Source organism: Lithobates pipiens, unplaced genomic scaffold (genome assembly GCF_037356315.1).
Source record: "Lithobates pipiens isolate NorthernLeopardFrog02 unplaced genomic scaffold, aLitPip1_a1.2 Scaffold_27, whole genome shotgun sequence".
NCBI lineage: Eukaryota > Metazoa > Chordata > Amphibia > Anura > Ranidae > Lithobates > Lithobates pipiens.
In genome coordinates this window covers 87,882,108-87,902,527 of record NW_027507788.1, presented here as the reverse complement: position 1 = coordinate 87,902,527, position 20,420 = coordinate 87,882,108, and the positions used below count along the sequence as shown (strand labels likewise).

Genomic DNA, 20,420 nt, shown 5'->3' with positions numbered 1-20,420 from the left:
TTGGGTAGAGTTGTCCAACAAAGACAAGGCAATTTGCTTTATGCCCCAATTAGTTAATTTCATGCCAATGCGGTGTGTTGGTATGCAATGAAAAAGGCAAAGAATTTTTATGCAGCGTATTACACTGCACCATGCTGCGGTGCATACAAATGAATAAAAAAGGTAATTTTTTTTTAATGCATTTGTATGTAAACTGTGCAGATCTTAGCAGCAGTCTGCAGGAACCATCTGACAACGGTCAAAGTGTTTACATTTATAATCCATACCTTCTAAACGTATATGTGTTCTAAGGGCCAATAGACATGGGTTTTAGTTTGATTTCTACAGGCAACTAGTGCAGCTCAGATACAGTGTGATTGTAAAAGCAACTTGAAGCAGTTTGGTATAACTCAGAAGCAGACCTCTCTTCATGCATCTCTTTAAACAATATGATTACAGTCTTTTATGTGTATTTGAGCTGCGGTCTGCGATGTTTGGGAATTTATTTTTTATAAGCATCATACTTAGATAGATAGATGCAGAATCTGTCCCCCACCAGCTCTAACACCTAGAGCCGAGCAATCCAAGGCAGTGGATTGCTCGGTTCTCAGAGCTAGGTGAACTGTCAGTCAGTGGCTCTCTGCTCTGCCCACTCCTTGCACTCACTGGTGCGCTGGGCTGTGGAGGGGGTGGGACCGGATGGCTCGGGCTCCCAACATCCACCCAGGAGCCTGGACTGGCACCCGGGTTCAGCGAGAGGCTGAGCCGGGTGATGATCCAGGCTCCTGGGTGGATACCAACCATATGGTCACGATCTTTCCCCAGCCTGGACCGGCTCTGTGACATCAGTGGGCTTCAGCCCTCTGTCTGCTAAAAACGAGTCACAGGAGTGCAGAACAAACTGCTCTGATCCACAGGAGCTTTAGCTGTACTTTAAGTTAAAGCAGAACTTCACTCTCAGTCAACATGGACTATTTTTAATTCTATACACATACAGTCAGTCTGTCAGCTCATGGCTATTAGTCACAGATTCTTTCATAAAGGTCAGTAATAACTGGTTCTCTTTAACCGATTGCCAACCAATCGCCATAGCTAAACATCAGTCCCTTTAACAGCTACAGCAGGTACGTGCTCCTGCTGCATGGCGGGGGAGCTGATGTGCATGGCCAGCGGCCACGATATCCGCTGGCCACCAGCAATCGCTCCACAGAAAGCCAGAATGGGAATCTGTCAATGTAAACAGACAGATCCCCCATTCTGACAGGGAAGTACAGAGTGATCGTCTGTTCCTAGTGATTAGGAAGAGCAATCTCTCTGTACTCCCAGTCAGTCTCCCCAGGGAACACATTTAACTCCTTGATCGCCCCCTAGTGTTAACCCCTTCCCTGCCAGTCTCATTTATACAGTAATGTGTAAATTTTTTATAGCACTGATCGCTGTATAAATGTCACTGGTCCCAAAATAGTGTCCGTTGCTGGTCCCAATATTGCTAGTAAAATTAAAAGTTAAGACATAAATCTATTCCCTATTTTGTAGACGCTATAACTTTTGCACAAACAAATCAATTGCGCTTTTTTTTTTTTCACCAAAAATTTGTAGAAGAATATATATTGGCCTAAAACTGATGAAGAAATTTGTTTAATTTTTTTGAATATTTATTATAGCAAAAAATATTGTCTTTTGTTTATAGCACACAAAAAATAAAAAAAATAAAAATAAAAAAAAAGGTCAAACGCAGATGTGATCAAATATCACCAAAAGAAAGCTCTATTTATGGGGGGGGGGGGGGGGGATGCCGGTAAAGCGGCACACGATCGTGCAATTGTCAGTTAAATGTACATAATGCCATATTACAAAAATTTTCATGGTCATTATGGGGGAAAATCTCCTGGGGGGCTGAAGTTGTTAAGCTCTCAGATAGAACTCAGCATTCACACACACCTCATTGGAAAGAGACATCTGGACGCAATGACTCAAAGCTCCCTATAGGTCCAATCAGTGCTTTTAGTTATTAACAACCCCCATATTACCTGATTGCCCTGACCAGCTCATGGAAAGACTCATCTACGTTTAGTCGGATCTTGGCTGAGGCTTCCATATAAGGAATTCGGTTTTCCCGTGCAAAGTTCAGGGCTTCCTCTTTGGTCACCTGTTTATGGGAAGCAGAAGTAGTAAGCTACTAGTTCCAGTCAGTAAGGGGAAATACGCATTAATACTTCCTTAATATGAAGGCCACAAAACCACAAATAATAATCTTCGCCAAAGTACATTTCCATTTTAAGATGATAATATTTCTACTGACAATAACCAGAAAACTCTTTTTTTACTATTTATGATCTGTTAAAATGTCAGTCTATAAATGAATACATACAGTAAATAATCATACAAATCTTTACTTGCACCTGCCTACTATATTACTAGAATCAAAGTATAAGAAATAAGTTATTGGTGTTGCTCTTTCTGTAGATATGAACTGTATGATGCGTCTCATGGCTTTTATTACCTGTCTTTGAAGATCCAAATCTGCTTTATTGCCAACCAGAATCATTGGAAACTCATCTCTGTCTTTAACGCGGAGGATCTGCGTGTGGAACTTGCTGATCTCATTGAAGCTGAGTAAAAAAGAGAAGCAGAAATGTTTTTTGAAGCAGTACATTATCTCTGAGAGAGCACATTATTATAGAGCTGGACACACACTATACAGTGGACTGTACAATTGCCTTCAGATGTAACTATGTTATGTTAGGAGCTAGCCAACTGGATATCAATGAAATGGGCTGTAGAGGTGGGACCTTGCATGTCAATCCAGACATTGTACATAGGTGATGTATGGGCAGATTCACAGTACCCCATGACACTCTGGAACCAGGGCCATGGTTTGCCATCATCGGTGGGACATGGACAATGCAGACATTGATTGGACTAGATTTACTTAGGGAGTAGTTATAACATTTTAATAAAAATGCCTATTACTGCACTACACGGCACTTCACTTCACTTTCTTCACTTTGTACACACGCACGCACACACGCACGCACACACGCAGCGCGGGGGGGGGAAAAAAATCGCATGAGATTCGGATGAGAATTGCACTGCATTCCTGTTTAAAAATTGCATGTGTTTCTTTGCAGTGCGATTTGCGGTCATTTTGTACAGGCGCATATCGCACTGCAAAGTAATGGTTTCAGTATTGGAAGCATATTTACGAGTACTGAAAATTCTCGGTATCATCACAGATACCGGTATCGGTGCATCCCTATTTTATATACAATAAATTCTGCTAATCAGTCTTCCAATTACTTCAGTAGCAGCACTGCCTGGTGGGACATAACTTTGAGCAATGGTGGCTCCACAGCCTTGCTGTCATTGGTAATCACATATTATTAAAAAGGCACAAGAGGTGCAGCTACACTCAGCCCTGAAAGACTCAAAGGAGGTACATGCTGCGCTCCCTATTACTTCCCTCCACCAAGTAGGAATTAGCTTGTTTCCACACTTCCACCAGAAGTCTCCAGCTGCATATTAGTGAGGTCATCAGAGATACAGTATGACATCATCCTGCTAGTTCCACAATAATATTATAGCCTGAGCAGAGAGAAAGGATGCTAAAGAAAACAAAATCTAAATAGCAAACAGCCATTCTCATCCCCATCTATTATACCACAAGACCAATTAGTGCTCATAAAATTCTAGGAAGCAGCTATTTAAAGCATCCAGACAATGCAGCCGCCAAACCTTATTACCGCCCCTTAACATCAACAAAAATTAGGTACCAGAATATTCTCAGAACGGGAATATCTCCTCCACAACCATGCCAAAATATGATATCCTCCCATAGCTTCAGTCTAATTTCTGCCCTTTAAATCACAGATAACTAAAGAAGCCTATGGACTTTGTTCTTTTTATTAGAGATACAGTATATGAGAACAACCTAAGGTATTTTTTTCTTAAATAATAAATATTTGAAAATGGCATTTATTGTATAGTTTGCTTGCATCCTGGTGATAAGGTGGTGCTGTGCATGGGGTGAGACTCGCTGCTGGTCTCCCTCATTGCAGCTCAGATTGAACATGACTAATGTCAACAGACCCTCTATAAATGGAGCACATCAAACAGAAATTAGGCTTCACATTCCATGATGTACAGATCATAAATTCTTTGATGTGTACCAAGGAGTGCCTAGTGCAAAAGTTCACATTACTAAAAAAGGTCTTTTTGAAATGTTTTTGGTTAAGAGCATCAAATGCATTTTGGGGTAGAAGGGCCTCCCCCTTCTTCAGGGCTTGAGCAGTAGAGGTTATTAGAATCATGATGGGGATGTACTAGAGGACCTATATTAACCACTTCCGGACCACTGCACGCCGATGTACGTCCTCACTTTGAAGACGGGATATCGTTGTTATGGCAGCAGCTAGCTGCCATAACCCCAGTATCGCGGGGGTTTAAATTTTAATCAGCGGCGGGAGAGGGCCCCCACGATCCGGAGGAGGCAATTGGATCCTTCCTGTGGCTGTGCATGGAGATGAGGGGAAGATGGCCCCCACCCATCTCCATGAAACTGCAGGGCGGAAGCAACGTTAAAACATCACTTCTGCCCATTGTTCTTAAAAAAGGGCAATTTAAAAAAAAAAAAAAATTGAGACAATTTTTTATTTTATTTTTTTGCATTTTTGTGTAAATATGAGATCAGGTCTTTTTGACCCCAGATCTCATGTTTAAGAGGTTCTGTCATGTTTTTTTTTCTATTACAAGGCATGTTTACATGCCTTGTAATAGGAATAAAAGTGACAATTTATTTTTATTTTTTTTAAAACAAAAAATAAAAAAAAAAGGTAAAATAAGAAGAAAAAAAAAAACCTAATTTTTAAATGCACCCCATCCTGCCGAGCTCGCGTGCAGAAGTGAACGCATAATAAGTAGCACCCACATATGAAAATGGTGTTCAAACCACACGTGAGGTATCGCCGCGATCGGTAGCGCAAGAGAAATAATTCTAGACCTCCTCTAACGCAAAACATGCAACCTGTAGAATTTTTTAACTGTCGCCTATGTAGGTTTTTAAGGGTAAAAGTTTGTCGCCATTCCACGTGTGGGCGCAATTTTGAAGCGTGACATGTTGGGTATCAATTTACTCGGCATAACATTATCTTTCACAATATTAAAAAAAAAAACCTATTGAAAGATTTCCCTTCAATTCCTGTTTTGGTAGCAACCTAAAATGTTGGGGTTTCCCACACTTTTAGTACCAGCTGCTGACAAGGTCTGTGCTTGTAATCACACTGCAAGAAATACCATTAAAGGTCCATTTAACTTCTAGTCCATCCACATTGTTTTCAATCTCAAGCCCTGAACTGGACCCCCGAAACATGTTGAGTACTATTTGGATCGTCCCCCTGACTTTTATCGGAATAAAGTCATATTTAGCCGTAGTGTGGCGCTTAAATTTACATTTTTGTAACAGTAAAAACCTGACAGGAGCTCTAACCATCCCCACTTGTTTCAAAAGAAAAAACTAAAGTTTTTCTTTTGCCTAAGATGCACTCTAAAAAAAGAGGCTGCCATTGCTAAACTGTATCTGAACATCGTCTCCGATTTCAATATTTTCTTCTGTACTGCCCAGGCAAGCATGCAGCATTTAAATTCAATACTTGAAGGCAGTAAAGGGGCACTCACCAATGACCTCACAGTAGTAAAAAATGTTACAATGACAAAGTTATTTGCCACCATTTTACTGTTTAAAATAAAAAATAAAAAAGTAAGACCGCTGAACAAATACAGTGTGACAGAAAGTATTGCAACGACTGCCATTTTAGTCTCTGGATGTTAGGGGGAAAAAAAAAAAAAAAAATGGAAAAAATGTTTTTTTTAATTTTCTAGCAAAAAAAAAACTTTAACTTGTAAACACATCTTAACAAGTAGATCGGTCCTTAAGTGGTTACCTTAAGTGGTTAAAAGGCATGAAAAATCCTAGTGTTACCTAACAGCACTAAGCACAGCCTTAATATAGGTCCTTTAATTTGTACTGAAATGCTAAAATACTCTGCATGTGGCTGGGTGTCACTTTGGGGCACAGGGGATCTGAGAGGGGGTTGGGGACTCTACAGGATACCAGGTTGTTTTGTGGGGGGGGCATGGGAGCTAGGGGTAATTGTAGGGGACTTTGGAGGGGGCTGTCAATGTTTCCAGGAGGCTCAGGCCTATCAGGGGCACTGTGGTAGACTGTAATGCACTGTAGGGACTGGGCGCACTGGGAGACACTGCTAGAGCTGGGGGCACTATTCTGGGATGAAGGGCTTGATTATGGACACTGACACGCATACACCTCTACACAGGTTGAACTGGATGGACAATTGTCTTTATTCAACTCTACTATGAAACTATGAAAGGGCTCTACAGCAAGCAACTTCTTGGGGTAGAGGGGAGGTTGTGAGTGGCATAATGGACCACTATGGGAGACTGGGTGGCACTAATGGGAGCTGGGAAACACAGTGGGAGGTGAGGCAATCTGCAGGTGGCTAGAGACCCTAGAGAGGGAGTCAACAGCCTGGCAGGGTGCCACAGCCCAGTGTTTAGGAACCACTGCTCTAGTGCAGGGTAGTGATGCACCGAAATTTCGGCCGCCGAAACATATCGGCCGAAAATGCCCTTTTCGGCAATTTGCCGAAAGAGAAAAACGGCCGATAATGGAGCGTGGCCTGGGTGGGGGCGGGGCTCCGCCCCCTGCCCCTGGTGATGCCCATCATGGGGGGTGTATAGCACAGGAGAGCCGCCTGTTTGATCACAGCGCCGGGAACATCACAGCTTTCATTTCAATAGTTGTGTGTTCCCGGCCGCGCGCCGTCACACGCAGCCCCCCCCCCCCTTGTCTGGGCACTTAGATTATCCGTCCAATCCTGCGGATGATCTGTCTATCAAAGTGCCCGGACAAGGGGGAGGGGCTGCGTGTGACGGCGCGCGGCCGGGAACACACAGCTATTGAAATGAAAGCTGTGATGTTCCCGGCGCTGTGATCAAACAGGAGGCGGAGGCGGCTCTCTTCCCTGCACAGGCTGGCTGCAAAATTACACACTGGCTGCAATGGGACACACTGGCTGCAATGGGACACACTGGCTGCAATGGGCTGCAAAATGGCACACACTGGCCTGCAATGGGGGGACACTGGCCTGCAATGGGGAATGCCTCCTGTACCAAGTCACCAGTCTCTGACCACCTCCTGTACCACGTCGCCAGGCTCTGACCACCTCCTGTACCACGTCGCCAGGCTCTGACCACCTCCTGTACCACGTCGCCAGGCTCTGACCACCTCCTGTACCACGTCGCCAGGCTCTGACCACCTCCTGTACCACGTCCCCAGGCTCTGACCACCTCCTGTACCATGTCCCCAGTCTCTGACCACCTCCTGTATAAAAATATTTTTTTAAAACAGTCATTTTCAGTATTGGTGTGGTTTCGGTATCGGTTTTCGGCCTAGTGTATTTTTCATTTTCGGTATCGGTTTCGGCACCAAAAAACCCATTCGGTGCATCCCTAGTGCAGGGGCCTCCAAACTTTTCTAAAACTAAGGGCAGGTTTACCGTCATTCAAACTTTAGGGGGGCTGGACAATGGCCATTGGAAGTAGAAATTGTCCTGGTTTCAGTGGGAGTAAACAATGCATCTTTGTTATTGGTGGGGAATGGTGCCCAAACGCCAAATGTTATCAGCAGGAGGGATATTGCCCCATCATTGGTGTCAAGTTTGGTAAACAGCTTCCCATTGTTAGCGTCAATGTGAGAAATGGTGCCCCATTGTTGGTGTCAGTGGGAGGAAAGGTGCCCCAAAGGGGAGTCAGAAGTCCTCATCATGCATCTTCCTTCAGAGATGATTTGTGATATCAAATGATATGCTCTTGAATGTGTAGTGTGGAGTCAGAAGTCTTCATCAATAAAAGCTTTTTGAAATGTTTAAATCAAATACAGCCTTTAAAAGGACAAGCAAAGTGCTACATTAAGCCCCCAGGCAAGTTTGCAGACCAACTGCTCTGGTGCATTGCAGCTTGAAGGGGGGGGGACCTTACCCCAAAAAGGGCTGTATTTGATGAAACATTTACATTTCAAAAAGCTTTGTTGGGTGATGAGGACTTCTCACTACACATTCAAGAGCATTTCATTTTATATACTATACTTCCATCACAGATCATATTTGAAGGAAGATGCATTTCATTGTATATCCATCAGAACCAATTCACACTTCTATGGGCTCAGCGCCATCACACACACACACAGACATGATACATTTATAGGATATACAGTAATCAAAATATGGAACATCAAGAAAGTAAAAATATGAATTATAAACACAAAATGTGTACCTAATGAAACTATCCATAGTTTAACAAACTGAGGGGAACATAAGGGCTGCCATTGCATTCTTCTAAACATGCTAGCTACCTGGCTGTCTCTGGCTGTAAAGAGACACTGTCACTTTGCACATTCAAGCAAGTCTGTAAAACGACCTACTGATACTCACCTGAGATCCCTCTCCGATTAAAAAAAAAAAAAAACCCTGGGAGGCATTTATGTCCAGCCTGGCCACACGCTTCAATTTCTCCATTCATCTAATTGTGTGGATGGAGAAATCTTCCCTGGTAGCCATAGCCCCGATAGCTACCAACAACCTACAACTATCAGAATACTAGAACAGAGACTGCATCTGTTAGAAAGTAGTCACTGTTCGGCCGACAATTTGTTTTGCACAGAGTGGCCCCGATCATCCTCTTCTGCAGTCCCTTGGTGGCTCTCGTGGCTCCTCCCCGCATCAGAGAACCCCCTAGGATAAGCGCTCTGAGGGGGGTTATCTTGCAGGCGTGCTCCCGAGTCCAGCATTTGCGTCCCTAGTCATGAATGCTGGACTCGGCCCCAGCGCCCGCATCATTGGATGTGATTGACAGCAGCGGGAGCCAATGGCTGCACTGCCATCAATCCATCCAATCAAGAGGTGGACAGTTCTTCCCCGCCAAGGCGATGAAGGGGCTCAGGTAAGTAAAATGGGGGGGGCTTGGGGGGCCGGTGACTGCCAGGGTGTTTTTCACCTTAATGCATAGGATGCATTAAGGTGAAAAAAATTGTGGGTTTACAACCCCTTTAACCACTTGATGACTACCTACTGCACTTTTACTGTGGCAGGTCGGCTCTATTGCGTGAAACTACATACCTGTATGTCATTTCGTGCAATAGACATGGGGGGGGCGCTTGCGCAGGATGCCTATCAGCAGGTACAGCGGACCCGATGTCTGCCGGCCACCCGTAATCATTTCCCAGAGAGGCAGAACAATGATATGCCTATGTAAACTAAGCAGATCTCCTTTCTAAACAGGGAAGAAGAGAGAGATCTTGGGTTCCTGCTAAGCCACAACACCGATCTCTGTCTTCAACCAGTCATAGCAACCCCCACACAGATAGCAAGCACCAGCTAGGCACACATTTAACCCTTTGATCGCCCCTGATGTTAAATAAGTGCCTGTAATTACTAGTATAATTAAAGCTATGAATGGAAGAAGCGTGTACCGGAGAGGAACATTTGTTGATATCCTTTACAACGTGTTTATGTTTATACAGACTTCCTACATTATGAAAAAAGAATGAAGGATTCCTTTTTTATTACTGTACCTTCCTCTGTCATTAATTGCATATATAAGGAGAAAACCTTCTCCCGTCCTCATGTACTGCTCTCTCATCGCTCCAAACTCCTCTTGTCCGGCTGTGTCCAGAACTAGAGAGAAAAAAAGATTAAAAAATATATGTTATATACAAGCATTGAGTAGGTGATACTAGAGAACACACACAAAAATCTTATGTAAAACAATTAAAACATTTTGTAACCAACCTATATGCATGTAGCTCTGGGATTTGTGGGCATGAGCCCAGTGCGGCATTGGTAAGGGTCGGGTCAGATGGGCAATTCTCTTGTAGTGATTAATTGCTGCTACATATTATTACGATCTGTACATCCTATAAAAGCGCTCATTAGCAAAATGTTATGGTTGTTGCAGTTCCCAATAATTTCCGATTTTGGGGTTACCAGGTGGGAAAACACTCTTGACACTCCAACAGGTGAAGTTTTTATTCCCGGGAGCGAAACTGTGCATGCCTGGGAATAACCATTTTTTTCTGTGCATAGGAATGAAGAACTACCATTCAAGTGTTGACCATTCTGACAGTGTGAGGCCCTGTCACGGTGCAAGTTTGGGTAAAAGCAAAAACAGAATTTGCCCTTATGCAGACTTGTGGGGCTCCAAAGTGTTTATTGCGAGCAGAGAAAACGGTTTAAAGCTTTCTTTGAGTTACGTAATCCTGGATAAGGATCTGGAGCTTGAAGGCTTCGTCCTACTCAAGGTAGTGTCCAAGCCTTCCTGGATACTTGCAGGGTGTCTGTGTCAAGGTGCACACTGTTTTTAAGCCAGAAGCTGGCCATAAGTCAGGGCCCTTGTGTGGAGATAGATGTGTGCCCTTTTTTGGAGAGGTGTGTTTGCTCCAGATATTGGAGGGAGGGGATTCACTCGAAAAGCAAGAATCCATGTTGGGGAGACTACTGAGCAAGTATTCAGGAAAGAGAGCTGAGGCAACTAGCAGATTCAAGGGTCTAGAGGGATTTGTAGATCTCCAAAGAGTAAGAATCCAGGGTGCCAAGAAATCCCCTATGTAGAGGTCAGGAGAGAGCCTGTGCAACCAAGTGCTTCTACAAAGAGGCTGAGTGAGCATGGAGAGCTTGGCCAAAAGGGACCAGTACAAATTGTAGTGCTACCGACAAGAAAGCCAGGTGACTCTGTATTTTTCATTGTTTGATGGCTAAAACCCTTCAGTGGGTTTTCTCCAAACAATGTTTTTAATTTCACTTTCATTTGCTTTTCCTTTTAATAAAAGTGGGCCAGAAAGTAGGATGTGGAAACCTTGCCAAAAGATCTGAATTAATGGGGTGGGCAACTACATGGCAAATTAGGTTCAATGTAGAAAAATGTAAATTAATGCATTTGGGTGGCAAAAATATGAATGCAATTTATACACTGGGGGGAGAACCTCTGGGGGAATCTAGGATGGAAAAGGACCTGGGGGTCCTAGTAGATGATAGGCTCATCAATGTCATGCAATGACAAGCTGCTGCTAACAAAGCAAACAGAATATTGGCATGTATTAAAAAGGGGATAAACTCCAGAGATAAACCGATAATTCACCCGCTCAACAAGACTCTGGTCTGGCTGCACCTGGAGTATGATGTCCAGTTCTGGGCATCAGTCCTCAGGAAGGATGTACTGGAAATGGAGCGAGTACAAAGAAGGGCAACAAAGCTAATAAAAGGTCTGGAGGATATTAGTTATGAGGAAAGGTTGTGAGCACTGAACTTATTCTCTCTGGAGAAGAAGAGACACTTGAGAGGGGATTTGACTTCAATATACAAATACCGTGACCCCACAATAGGGATAAAACTTTCTCGCAGAAGGCAGTTTAACAAGACTTGTGGCCACTCATTAAAATTAGAAGAAAAGAGGTTTAACCTTAAACTATGTAGAGGGTTCTTTACAGTAAGTGGCAAGAATGTGGAATTCCCTTCCACAGGCGGTGGTCTCAGTGGGGAGCAGCGATAGTTTCAAGAAACTATTAGATAAACACCTGAACGACCACAACATACAGGGATATACAATATAATACTGACATATAATCACACACATGGGTTGGATTTGATGGACTTGTGTCTTTTTCAACCTCACCTACTATGTAACGATGCAACTATCCCTTAAACTGCATTTTGGACAGACGCTCACCATCACCAAGTTTACCCACCCCACATCACAACAAATATAACCAATGTACTGCATGAGTAACACTAGGTATCCCTACTGCCCATATAAGACATTCAGCTTCCATCATCACCAGCCTAATTTGTTCATTTTGTCCCCAAAAAGGTTTCCATAAATAAATTAGTGGTGAGGAAACAGCGAGTGTCAGGGCACTGGTACAAACAGCAAGAGTGATTCCACAGAACAACAAGAAAGACGGTGTTACTTTTCCCATGCAGAACAAAAAAAAAAAAAAAAAAAAAAAAAAAAAAAAAAGACACCGACCCACTTATAGCCCCCTTTGCTGTGCTTCTCCACTATTCTATTCCTCCGTAGCAGCTTTTGCAGAAACATAGTGCCTCATGGTCCAAAAATGTGAGAGAATATATATTTGTATTTAATCAGCACTGTCTCAGGGAGGGCGGGACGAGTGCCATCAGATTACTTACAGGAGAATCTCCTGTTTACTCTGGGACGTCTGCAATAGGAAGTCCCATCTCCTGGGCTGCCATTGGACGACTGTTCTGTCCATCATAGGAAGCAGTACTTTGTATTAAAGAGGCCGCCAAGTAAACAGGAAATTCTCCTGTATGTAATGTGTTGGCGCTTGTGTCCTGACCCTCCGAGGCTGAAGATGGGCATCAATCAGGTTGCATTCATGGCAATGGTGAGGCTGCATATGGGCACTGACCCTTACTTCACAGTTCTTTATTTAAAATTTAAGTTTTCCCGAAACTTCCCTCTTAAAGTGAAGGTGCGTGTTAGATGCCGATAAATACAGTAAATCCAAACAACACACCCAAGCTCATCTCTTCACCACACACAGCCACAAAGGCAAGAGAATTCTTGTTGGGCAGTGTATTAGTGCTTGGATGAACACACTTAGACTGAATTTTAATGGTTCAAAGAATGTCAGGCAAAATAGTCGGCCCTCATGCATGTTCACTTCATCAAATCTGGCACTCTTTGAAAAAAGTTTGGACACCCCTGATTTAGGTGGAATGGTTCAAAAGGTAGGTTTCGTTCAAATAAGGTGTAAGCAGACAGCGGAGTCCATTTACTCTCAGCTGCTCATAGAGCAAAGCAGACACGGGGAGATACTGAGTGGACTTGGATGTGTCATCTGCTTACTCTGATCAGCAGGTGGATCAGCTCAGATCAGGGACGGACTGACCATTCGGGCAGCTGCCACTAAGGGGACCCATCAGGGTTGCCAGCCTCAATAAAACCAGGGACAGCATGCAAGAATCTGTTTTTTTTTCTTTCATTTAAATCCCAAGATTATAGCTGCCCCGCCTCTCCAGTACCTTTTCAGTGTGTGTTTATGTATACTGTGTGTGCATACTGTGTGGCCCCATAATCTATTGCTTGGGGGCCCAATAATCTCCTATTGCCCGAGAGCCCCATAATCTCCTATTGCCCAGGGCCCCATGAGTTGTCAGTCCGCCCCTGGCTCAGATCATATGTGGTTCACAACATAATCCCTGTGTGAAAAGGGGTCTAAAAGATAAACGCTTTTGGAAAGTAAACACTAAACACAACCAAATAGACGCATACAAACAATACAGAGAGACAAAAGTAAAAGAAATTGATTTATATCCCAAAAAGGAACAATGGGGAGCGGTGGCTTGCCTTGGCCAAAGGCAATTCTCTGCTATGAGTTTGAAAAGGGACTCCCATAGGGATCTATTTTATAGGGACATTTAGAACTATATAAGTGAATGTTTCATCACTCGTGACTTGTACTGCAAGTTTACTGGCCCCTTATGAGTAAGAAAGGGTTTTGAAACTCTTGGTTTTAATTAAGCTCATTGAAACTGAAGTTAAGTAAAGACATGTGCACCACAATCAACCAGCTGTAGAGACATACATGACATGACTGTAAACAAAGAGAAGATTGTAACATAATCTACCAAGTCATTGTCAGCAACAGGGCCAAGTGCTTCAGGGCCAAGAATTCCAAAACTACAACTTTCTTTACTGAAAATGTAGTATCAAGTCACAAATGTATGGTTTCAGAAGCTTATGTTAATGAGGCCAATTCTCAGGGACTGTTTTAGTAAGATTAGACACTTGTACGTCTATGCCAGTGATGACGAACCTTGGCACCCCCGATGTTTTGTAACTACATTTCCCATGATGCTCAAGAACTGACAGCTCAGCACTGGATCGGGTTGGATCGGCTTAAAAAAAAAAAGGTATATATACCGATTCCTTTACAGGGTTAGATAGGTTAGTGTTAGATTGTGGAGGTCTTTAGTGTTAGGGTGCACTTATCCTATAATACTCCAATCAAAAGAGGTTTGCATACACATGGTTATGGAAATATCAAGGGTAGGCAGAGGCATTTTAGGAGTTAATTTAAAGGCACATCTAAACACCTTATACAAGATAATTAAATAATGGCCAAATTGGAAAACAATGTCTACGGAGTCTGAACAAGCCTTCTCAACCAGTTCAACAGAGGAATAACTTTCCGGTCTCAGGGAACCCCTGCTAAAAATTATATCATCTACAACTCATGATGCATTGGTGTCATGGTGAGTGGGAAGAATGCCGACAGCTCAGATTGGAGCCGCTTTATACCAACAATCCAATGATAGTACAGCAATCTCCCTTGTACTATTGTGTTCTAAAAGAGAGGCAATCCCACCTTCAACAGAAGCCTCTCTTCTGTCAGACCAGCTGCCGTATACTCAGTCCGAATGTTGGCCAGTTCCTACTGAACCAGTCAATTACACCTGGCATTCGGCCCGTGTGTACTAGGCTGTACATTTGCGGTCACAAGGAAGAATTACTCCCTTTACATGTAGCTAAAAAGATCAATGGTGTCAGTGGGAACTTATCAGAGGCAGAAATTGCTCAAGGATCTACTCACAACATCCGGGAGGAACCCTAGGGCTCCATGGAACCCTGGTTGAGACACCCTGACCTAAACAGTAACTGTACCAGAAGGGATGCAGTCATTTTTCAGATGGAAAAATATATATATACGGCTCCTTTGTTTCTAAAATCAACTTGTCCATCCAGGTGATGCTGACAGGGCAACCAGATCCTTGAATTTTAGCCAATTCAGTGGTAATTGGCCAAAATTTGAGACGTGTATGGCTAGTTTTCAACATGAGGGATTCTATGGACCAATTACTTTTGTGCCCCTGCCATGCTACTAAGCCTACACCTTACTATTCGATTAGGAAAAAAAAAAAAAAAAAGAAAAAAAAAAAGCTAGTCAGTTTTCTTATTTAAAATAGAACTAAAGGCAAAACTTTTTTTCCCCTTTTGGATAGAGTATGTGAGTGTTTTAATTCCTGTCAGAATTTTTTTTCGTGCAAATTAAGGGAATTCCTTGGGGGACACCCAGGTCACCAGAACTAGTGTCCCCATTGGAAGTTTTCCCTTCTATTACTTTTCTGGGGACAAAAATTTGTAGTTTTTCCTTTCACTTTCAATGATAAATGGTTCAATGGTGAACAGGACAAATAGCGAGGATGAATCTCCCTAATGGGAGGCACAAACTGCAATAAAAACCTGACAGTGTCGAATCCCTGTCCACTCTATCCAAAATGAAAAAAATAAATAAAAAAGTTTTGCTTTAACGATCTTCACCAGACCTGGAAACATTCTAAAGCCTATAGGTCACTATGGATTGTGGAGGAAAAGTCAAGTGATGCCATGCATAAATATATGGTTTTGCTATTGTTTTAACTAACATGTGCGGTCTGCAGGACTCCCCCCCCCCCCCCCACCCCTTACGTAGGCGAGAAATAGAGGGAACAATGATGCACGCCCAGTGTTCTAGGACTCCATCATCTGAGAAATGGCTGAAGGAGGATTGAATTATATATCCATCTCTGCTGTCTAGTGTCATTGGCCACCTTAAAAAGGGTGTACCCAAGACATACACTTTCATGACTGGATGCAACAATTCCTTTTCTTTATTGCATTTTAGAATTGCATGGCAGCAGAAGCTCTCAACCAAAGTCTAAGGTTATAAAGTTATAATTCACACCAGCCACTCAATGCAGAAACTACCTACAGTGCAGCCTGGCAGGATCACCACAGTGCTCATCTCTGCGCATCACACTAAACACTTAAAACCGCACAACTAGCGGCCGAATGTCGCCGCTAAAACGATAGTAAAGCGGTGCTAAAAATTGCACCACTTTAACGCAGACACCCTAGATGGCACAGTGTGAAAGGGCTCTTAAAGTAAAAAAAAAAAAAAAAAAAAAAACCCACACACGCTGACAGACCGACCTAATAGTCTTTTCTGCCATAAATGCCCCCCCCCCCCATCAGTGGTAACGTACAGTGAGCCGTGCATGCGTAGCTCAGGAGTACATTTACGGCATCCATGCTGTTACGGCATGCTTCCTGTGTGCATGTGTGGGAAATGGGAATGATGTCACCACGGTCCAGCCATTTAAGTGGTCGAATGGAATGATCCTGGAAGGTTAACTGTGGAAGCATCTGAGTACTGACTCCACAACGCTGGAGGGCATCCTTTTGACAGGTGTAAAGCATTGCATACTAGCTCATTATGACAAAAACCTGCAGGGGGCCTGGTTAAAAAAAAAAAAAATTCAAAGCGTTAAATACCTCTAACTTGTAAAAGGTTGACAAAGTGTGTCTTCTCTGCCGTGAAATACTACGCAGTGTATGCGGAACACTGCTGTACTCCACCCATCCCCTACTCTTCTCTGTTTGTTCCAAATACATACACGGATTTCATTCCAAGCTGTTGCCTCAACATCCAAAGGCTTACCTGCACACTATGTAGGAAAAGGGTTCTGGGGGTTTGCCTACCTACATCATTACAAACGTAGCTCTATGAAGCTGCCCCTGCAAGACTTTTACAACCCTAGTAATAACACGGAGAGTAATACTTTTCTCATGGTGGTGTGGGGTTAATTTGATGGTTTAGGTCAGTGGTTCTCAGCCCTGTCCTCGAGTAACCCCAAAAGTAAATTTTTGCAGGTCTTCCTTTATCTTGCACAGGTTATTTAAATCAGAGTCAATGGCTTGATATTTTGGGCAGATATTTTAATGTAAGAGAAATTCCCAAAACATGGTCTGTTGGGGGTACTTGAGGACAGAGTTGAGAACTGCTGGTTTAGGTGACACTAGCCACATTAGTAAGCTTGCAACAAGAACCAAAGTACACAATACATTTTATGTGCACATTTACATTTTAGCGCACACTTTTTCGGTGTTCCCTTCACAGTCCAAGGAACATCCTGAAAGCATGTCCTGAAAATGTAACCGTTTGTGCAAATAATGTATGATAGAAACTACTCAGTTTGAGGTAACTTGGACATAGTCCTTTGAAAGATAAAAGACGACCCATAAATCACAACAGCTCTTTAGGAGGTGCTTGCAGGGAAATAGTGCCGCTCTTTCCTATTCACTGGAGATGATAAAGTGAGGTTTACACAAAGACAGCTCTGGATGGAAGAATTCCCTCAGGTCGGGAATGTCTTATCTAGCTTCCTTAGAAGAACTTATTTGCAGAGATCATTATGTCAGATTCCTGACATTCCAGGAAAACTCCCCCGGGCCCTTTATAGTACCCTAGAGCCTACAGGCCCCACCATCTTCCTCCCTGGAATGCCTCTCCCTCTAGCACTGCGTGATTACACACTTCACACCACCCTATGAAGGAGTTCCTTCAAATGTAGCTCATGGAAAAACAATGCTAGGGAGGTCCAACAATCAAGATCAGAATTAAAGAGATTAACTGCATGCTTCCCTTGCATGTGTCCAGAACAAGGAACAGAGACTGCAATACAGGGGTGAATCTAACAAAACTATTGCCTGAGCAAAATCTTTTCCATGTTTAGAGACTACAACCAAGACCGCAAGTTGGGTCTAAAACTTAGAGCATAAAAAGTAAAATGACATCCCACCTCCCAGCTTTTGTGGATGGGATATAGGGGGCACTTCCATAGACCGTAAATTTCATCCGCTTCTGGACAAAGCAGTCAAATATTTGCTTAGTGAGTGGCTCAGCCTTAAGGCCTGGTTCACAACCATGCAGGCTGCGGTTGATGCATTTTCACTTTTTTCCTTCATTGATGAGTTTTGCATTTTTAAAAAGGGGTATGTTGTCTTGCAGGCAAAAACAGCAGAAATGCATCAAAAACGCACAGCATTGTTTAACCACTTCAGCCCTGGACCAATTGTCAGCCTAAGGACCAGAGGTCTTTTTACAATTTCGCACTGCACTGCTTTAACTGGTAATTGCGCAGTCATGCAATGTTGTACCCAAACGAAACTTGCGTCCTTTTCTTCCCACAAATAGAGATTTCTTTTATTGGTATTTGATTGCCTCTGCGATTTTTATTTTTTGCGAGATAAATGGAAAAAGACCGAAAATTTTCGAGAAAAAAAAAACATTTCTACTTTTTGTTATAAGAAAAATCGAATAAACTCAAATTTTAGTCATACATTTAGGGCAAAATTTATTCAGCCACATGTCTTTAGTAAAAAAAAAAAAAAATGTCAATAAGCGTATATTTATTGGTTTGCGCAAAAGTTATAGCGTCTACAAACTAGAGTACATTTTCTGGAATTTACACAGCTTTTAAATTATGACTGCCTATCTCATTTCTTGAGGTGCTAAAATGGCAGGGCAGTACAAACCCCCCCCCCCCCCCCCAAATGACCCCATTTTGGAAAGTAGACACCCCAAGGAAATTGCTGAGGGGCATGTTGAGCCCATTGAATATCTTTTTTTTGTCTCAAGTGATTGAATAATGACACAAAAAAAAAAAAAAAAAAAAAAAAAGTTTACAAAAAGTTGTCACTAAATGATATATTGCTCACACATGCCATAGTTATATGTGGAATTGCACCCCAAAATATATTCTGCTGCTTCTCCTGAGTACGAGGATACCACATATGACTTTTTGGGAGTCTAGCCACGTACGGCACCCGAAAACCAATCACTGCCTTCGGGATTTCTAAGGGTACAAATTTTTGATGTCACTCCTCACTACCGATCAGTTTCGAAGGCCATAAAATGCCAAAATAGCACAACCCCCCCCCCCCCCCAAATGACCCCATTTTGTAAAGTAGACACCCCAAGCTATTTACTGAGAGGCATGTTGAGTCCATTAACTATTTCATATTTTGCCACAAGTTGCAGGAATATTACAACTTTTTTTTTTTGCACAAAGTTGTCACTAAATGATATATTGCTCACACATGCTAAGGGCACAAGTGAAATTACACCCCAAAATAAATTCTGCTGCTTCTCCCGAGTACGGGGATACCACATGTGGGGGACTTTTTGAGAGCCTAGCCACGTACGAGACCCCGAAACCCAAGCACCGCCTTATGGATTTAAATATAAAACGCTACCAGAAAAAAACTGTTAGCGATCGCAGAGATAAGGCCTGACTCTGCGAACGCTGCAGTTATGTGTTTAGTGTTTTGTAAGTGACAGTGATCAATTGATACTGCACTTGGGTGGGCTGGGCGGAGGGGCAAAACGCAGGTGCTAGCAGGTATCTGGGCTGATCCCGCTAACAATGCGTTTTTTTGGAACCCTAAACTGCTGGGGACGCTAGTATAGATCTGATCAGTCAGATATTGATCTGTTCAGATTCTATACCACTACGGGAGGTGTATGCTTTGCGCGTGGGTGTTAGCGGTACTGGCACTAACCTAGCGCTGCCTGGGGCGACGCAGACCCTGACCCTAAAACCTAATTGATATCACCCGCCGGGTGATCAGGGGGTTAAACCTTTATTGGGTAATAAATGGTGGGTGCCCTGATGCTATAAAAAGCAAACTAACCAGAGTCACCTGTAACACTTATACGTGATTACTGGTGAAAGGGTTAACTAGGGGCAATCAGGGGGTTAAAAACTTTATTAGGTAGTATATGGGGGTCCCTGGCGCTATATAAAAACCTGACGGGGAACCTAAATAACTAACTGGCTAACCAGCGTCACCAGTGACACTTATACGGTGATCGCTGGTGAAAGGGTTAACTGGGGCAATCAGGGGGTTAAAACCATTATTGGGTAGTATATGGGGGTACCTAGCGCTATAAAAACCTGGCGGCGAACCTAAAAATATAACTAGCTACCTAACAGCACCAGTGACACTAATGCAGCGATCAGAAAAATGATCGCTTAGTGATACTGATAAAAGGGGGTGAAAGGGTTAACTAGGAGCAATCAGGGGGTTAAAACCATTATTGGGTAGTATATCGGGGTACCTAGCGCTATAAAAACCTGGCGGTGAACCTAAAAAAATAACTAGCTACTTAGCGGCACCAGTGACACTATTGCAGCGTTCAGAAAAACGATTGCTTAGTGACACTGGCAAAAGGGGGTGAAAGGGATAACTCTAGGGGCAATCAGGGGGTTAAACCTTTATTGGGGGGTAGAGGGCTACCCTGGACCTAACACTAACTGCCCTGACAGTTTTTACTGTCACAACTGACACTAAATGCAGTGATCAGTAAAATGATCACTGCAATCAGTGACACTGACTGGGAGGGGGAGGGGATCGGGGGGTTTGTGTGCCTATGTGTGCCTACATGTCAGTGCACTTACTTTCACTGTTCTCCTCGTAGTCCGGTCAAAAAGAGCGCCCGAGGAGAATGACCTCACTTCCTC

At 43.1% G+C, this 20,420-nt stretch overlaps 1 protein-coding gene across 1 annotated transcript in view; it reads right to left on the bottom strand.

Annotated features, from left to right (window-relative positions):
* The window catches only part of RRAS (RAS related), an 83,530-nt gene that overhangs the window by 9,203 nt on the left and 53,907 nt on the right, over positions 1-20,420 (bottom strand). Inside the window, exons 3-5 of the mRNA XM_077457186.1 lie at positions 9,626-9,728; positions 2,483-2,591; positions 2,010-2,128 (exon numbers count right to left, since the gene is read on the bottom strand). Of these exons, the coding sequence (XP_077313312.1) occupies positions 2,010-2,128; positions 2,483-2,591; positions 9,626-9,728 (331 nt within the window). The remainder of the gene's footprint in view (positions 1-2,009; positions 2,129-2,482; positions 2,592-9,625; positions 9,729-20,420) is intronic.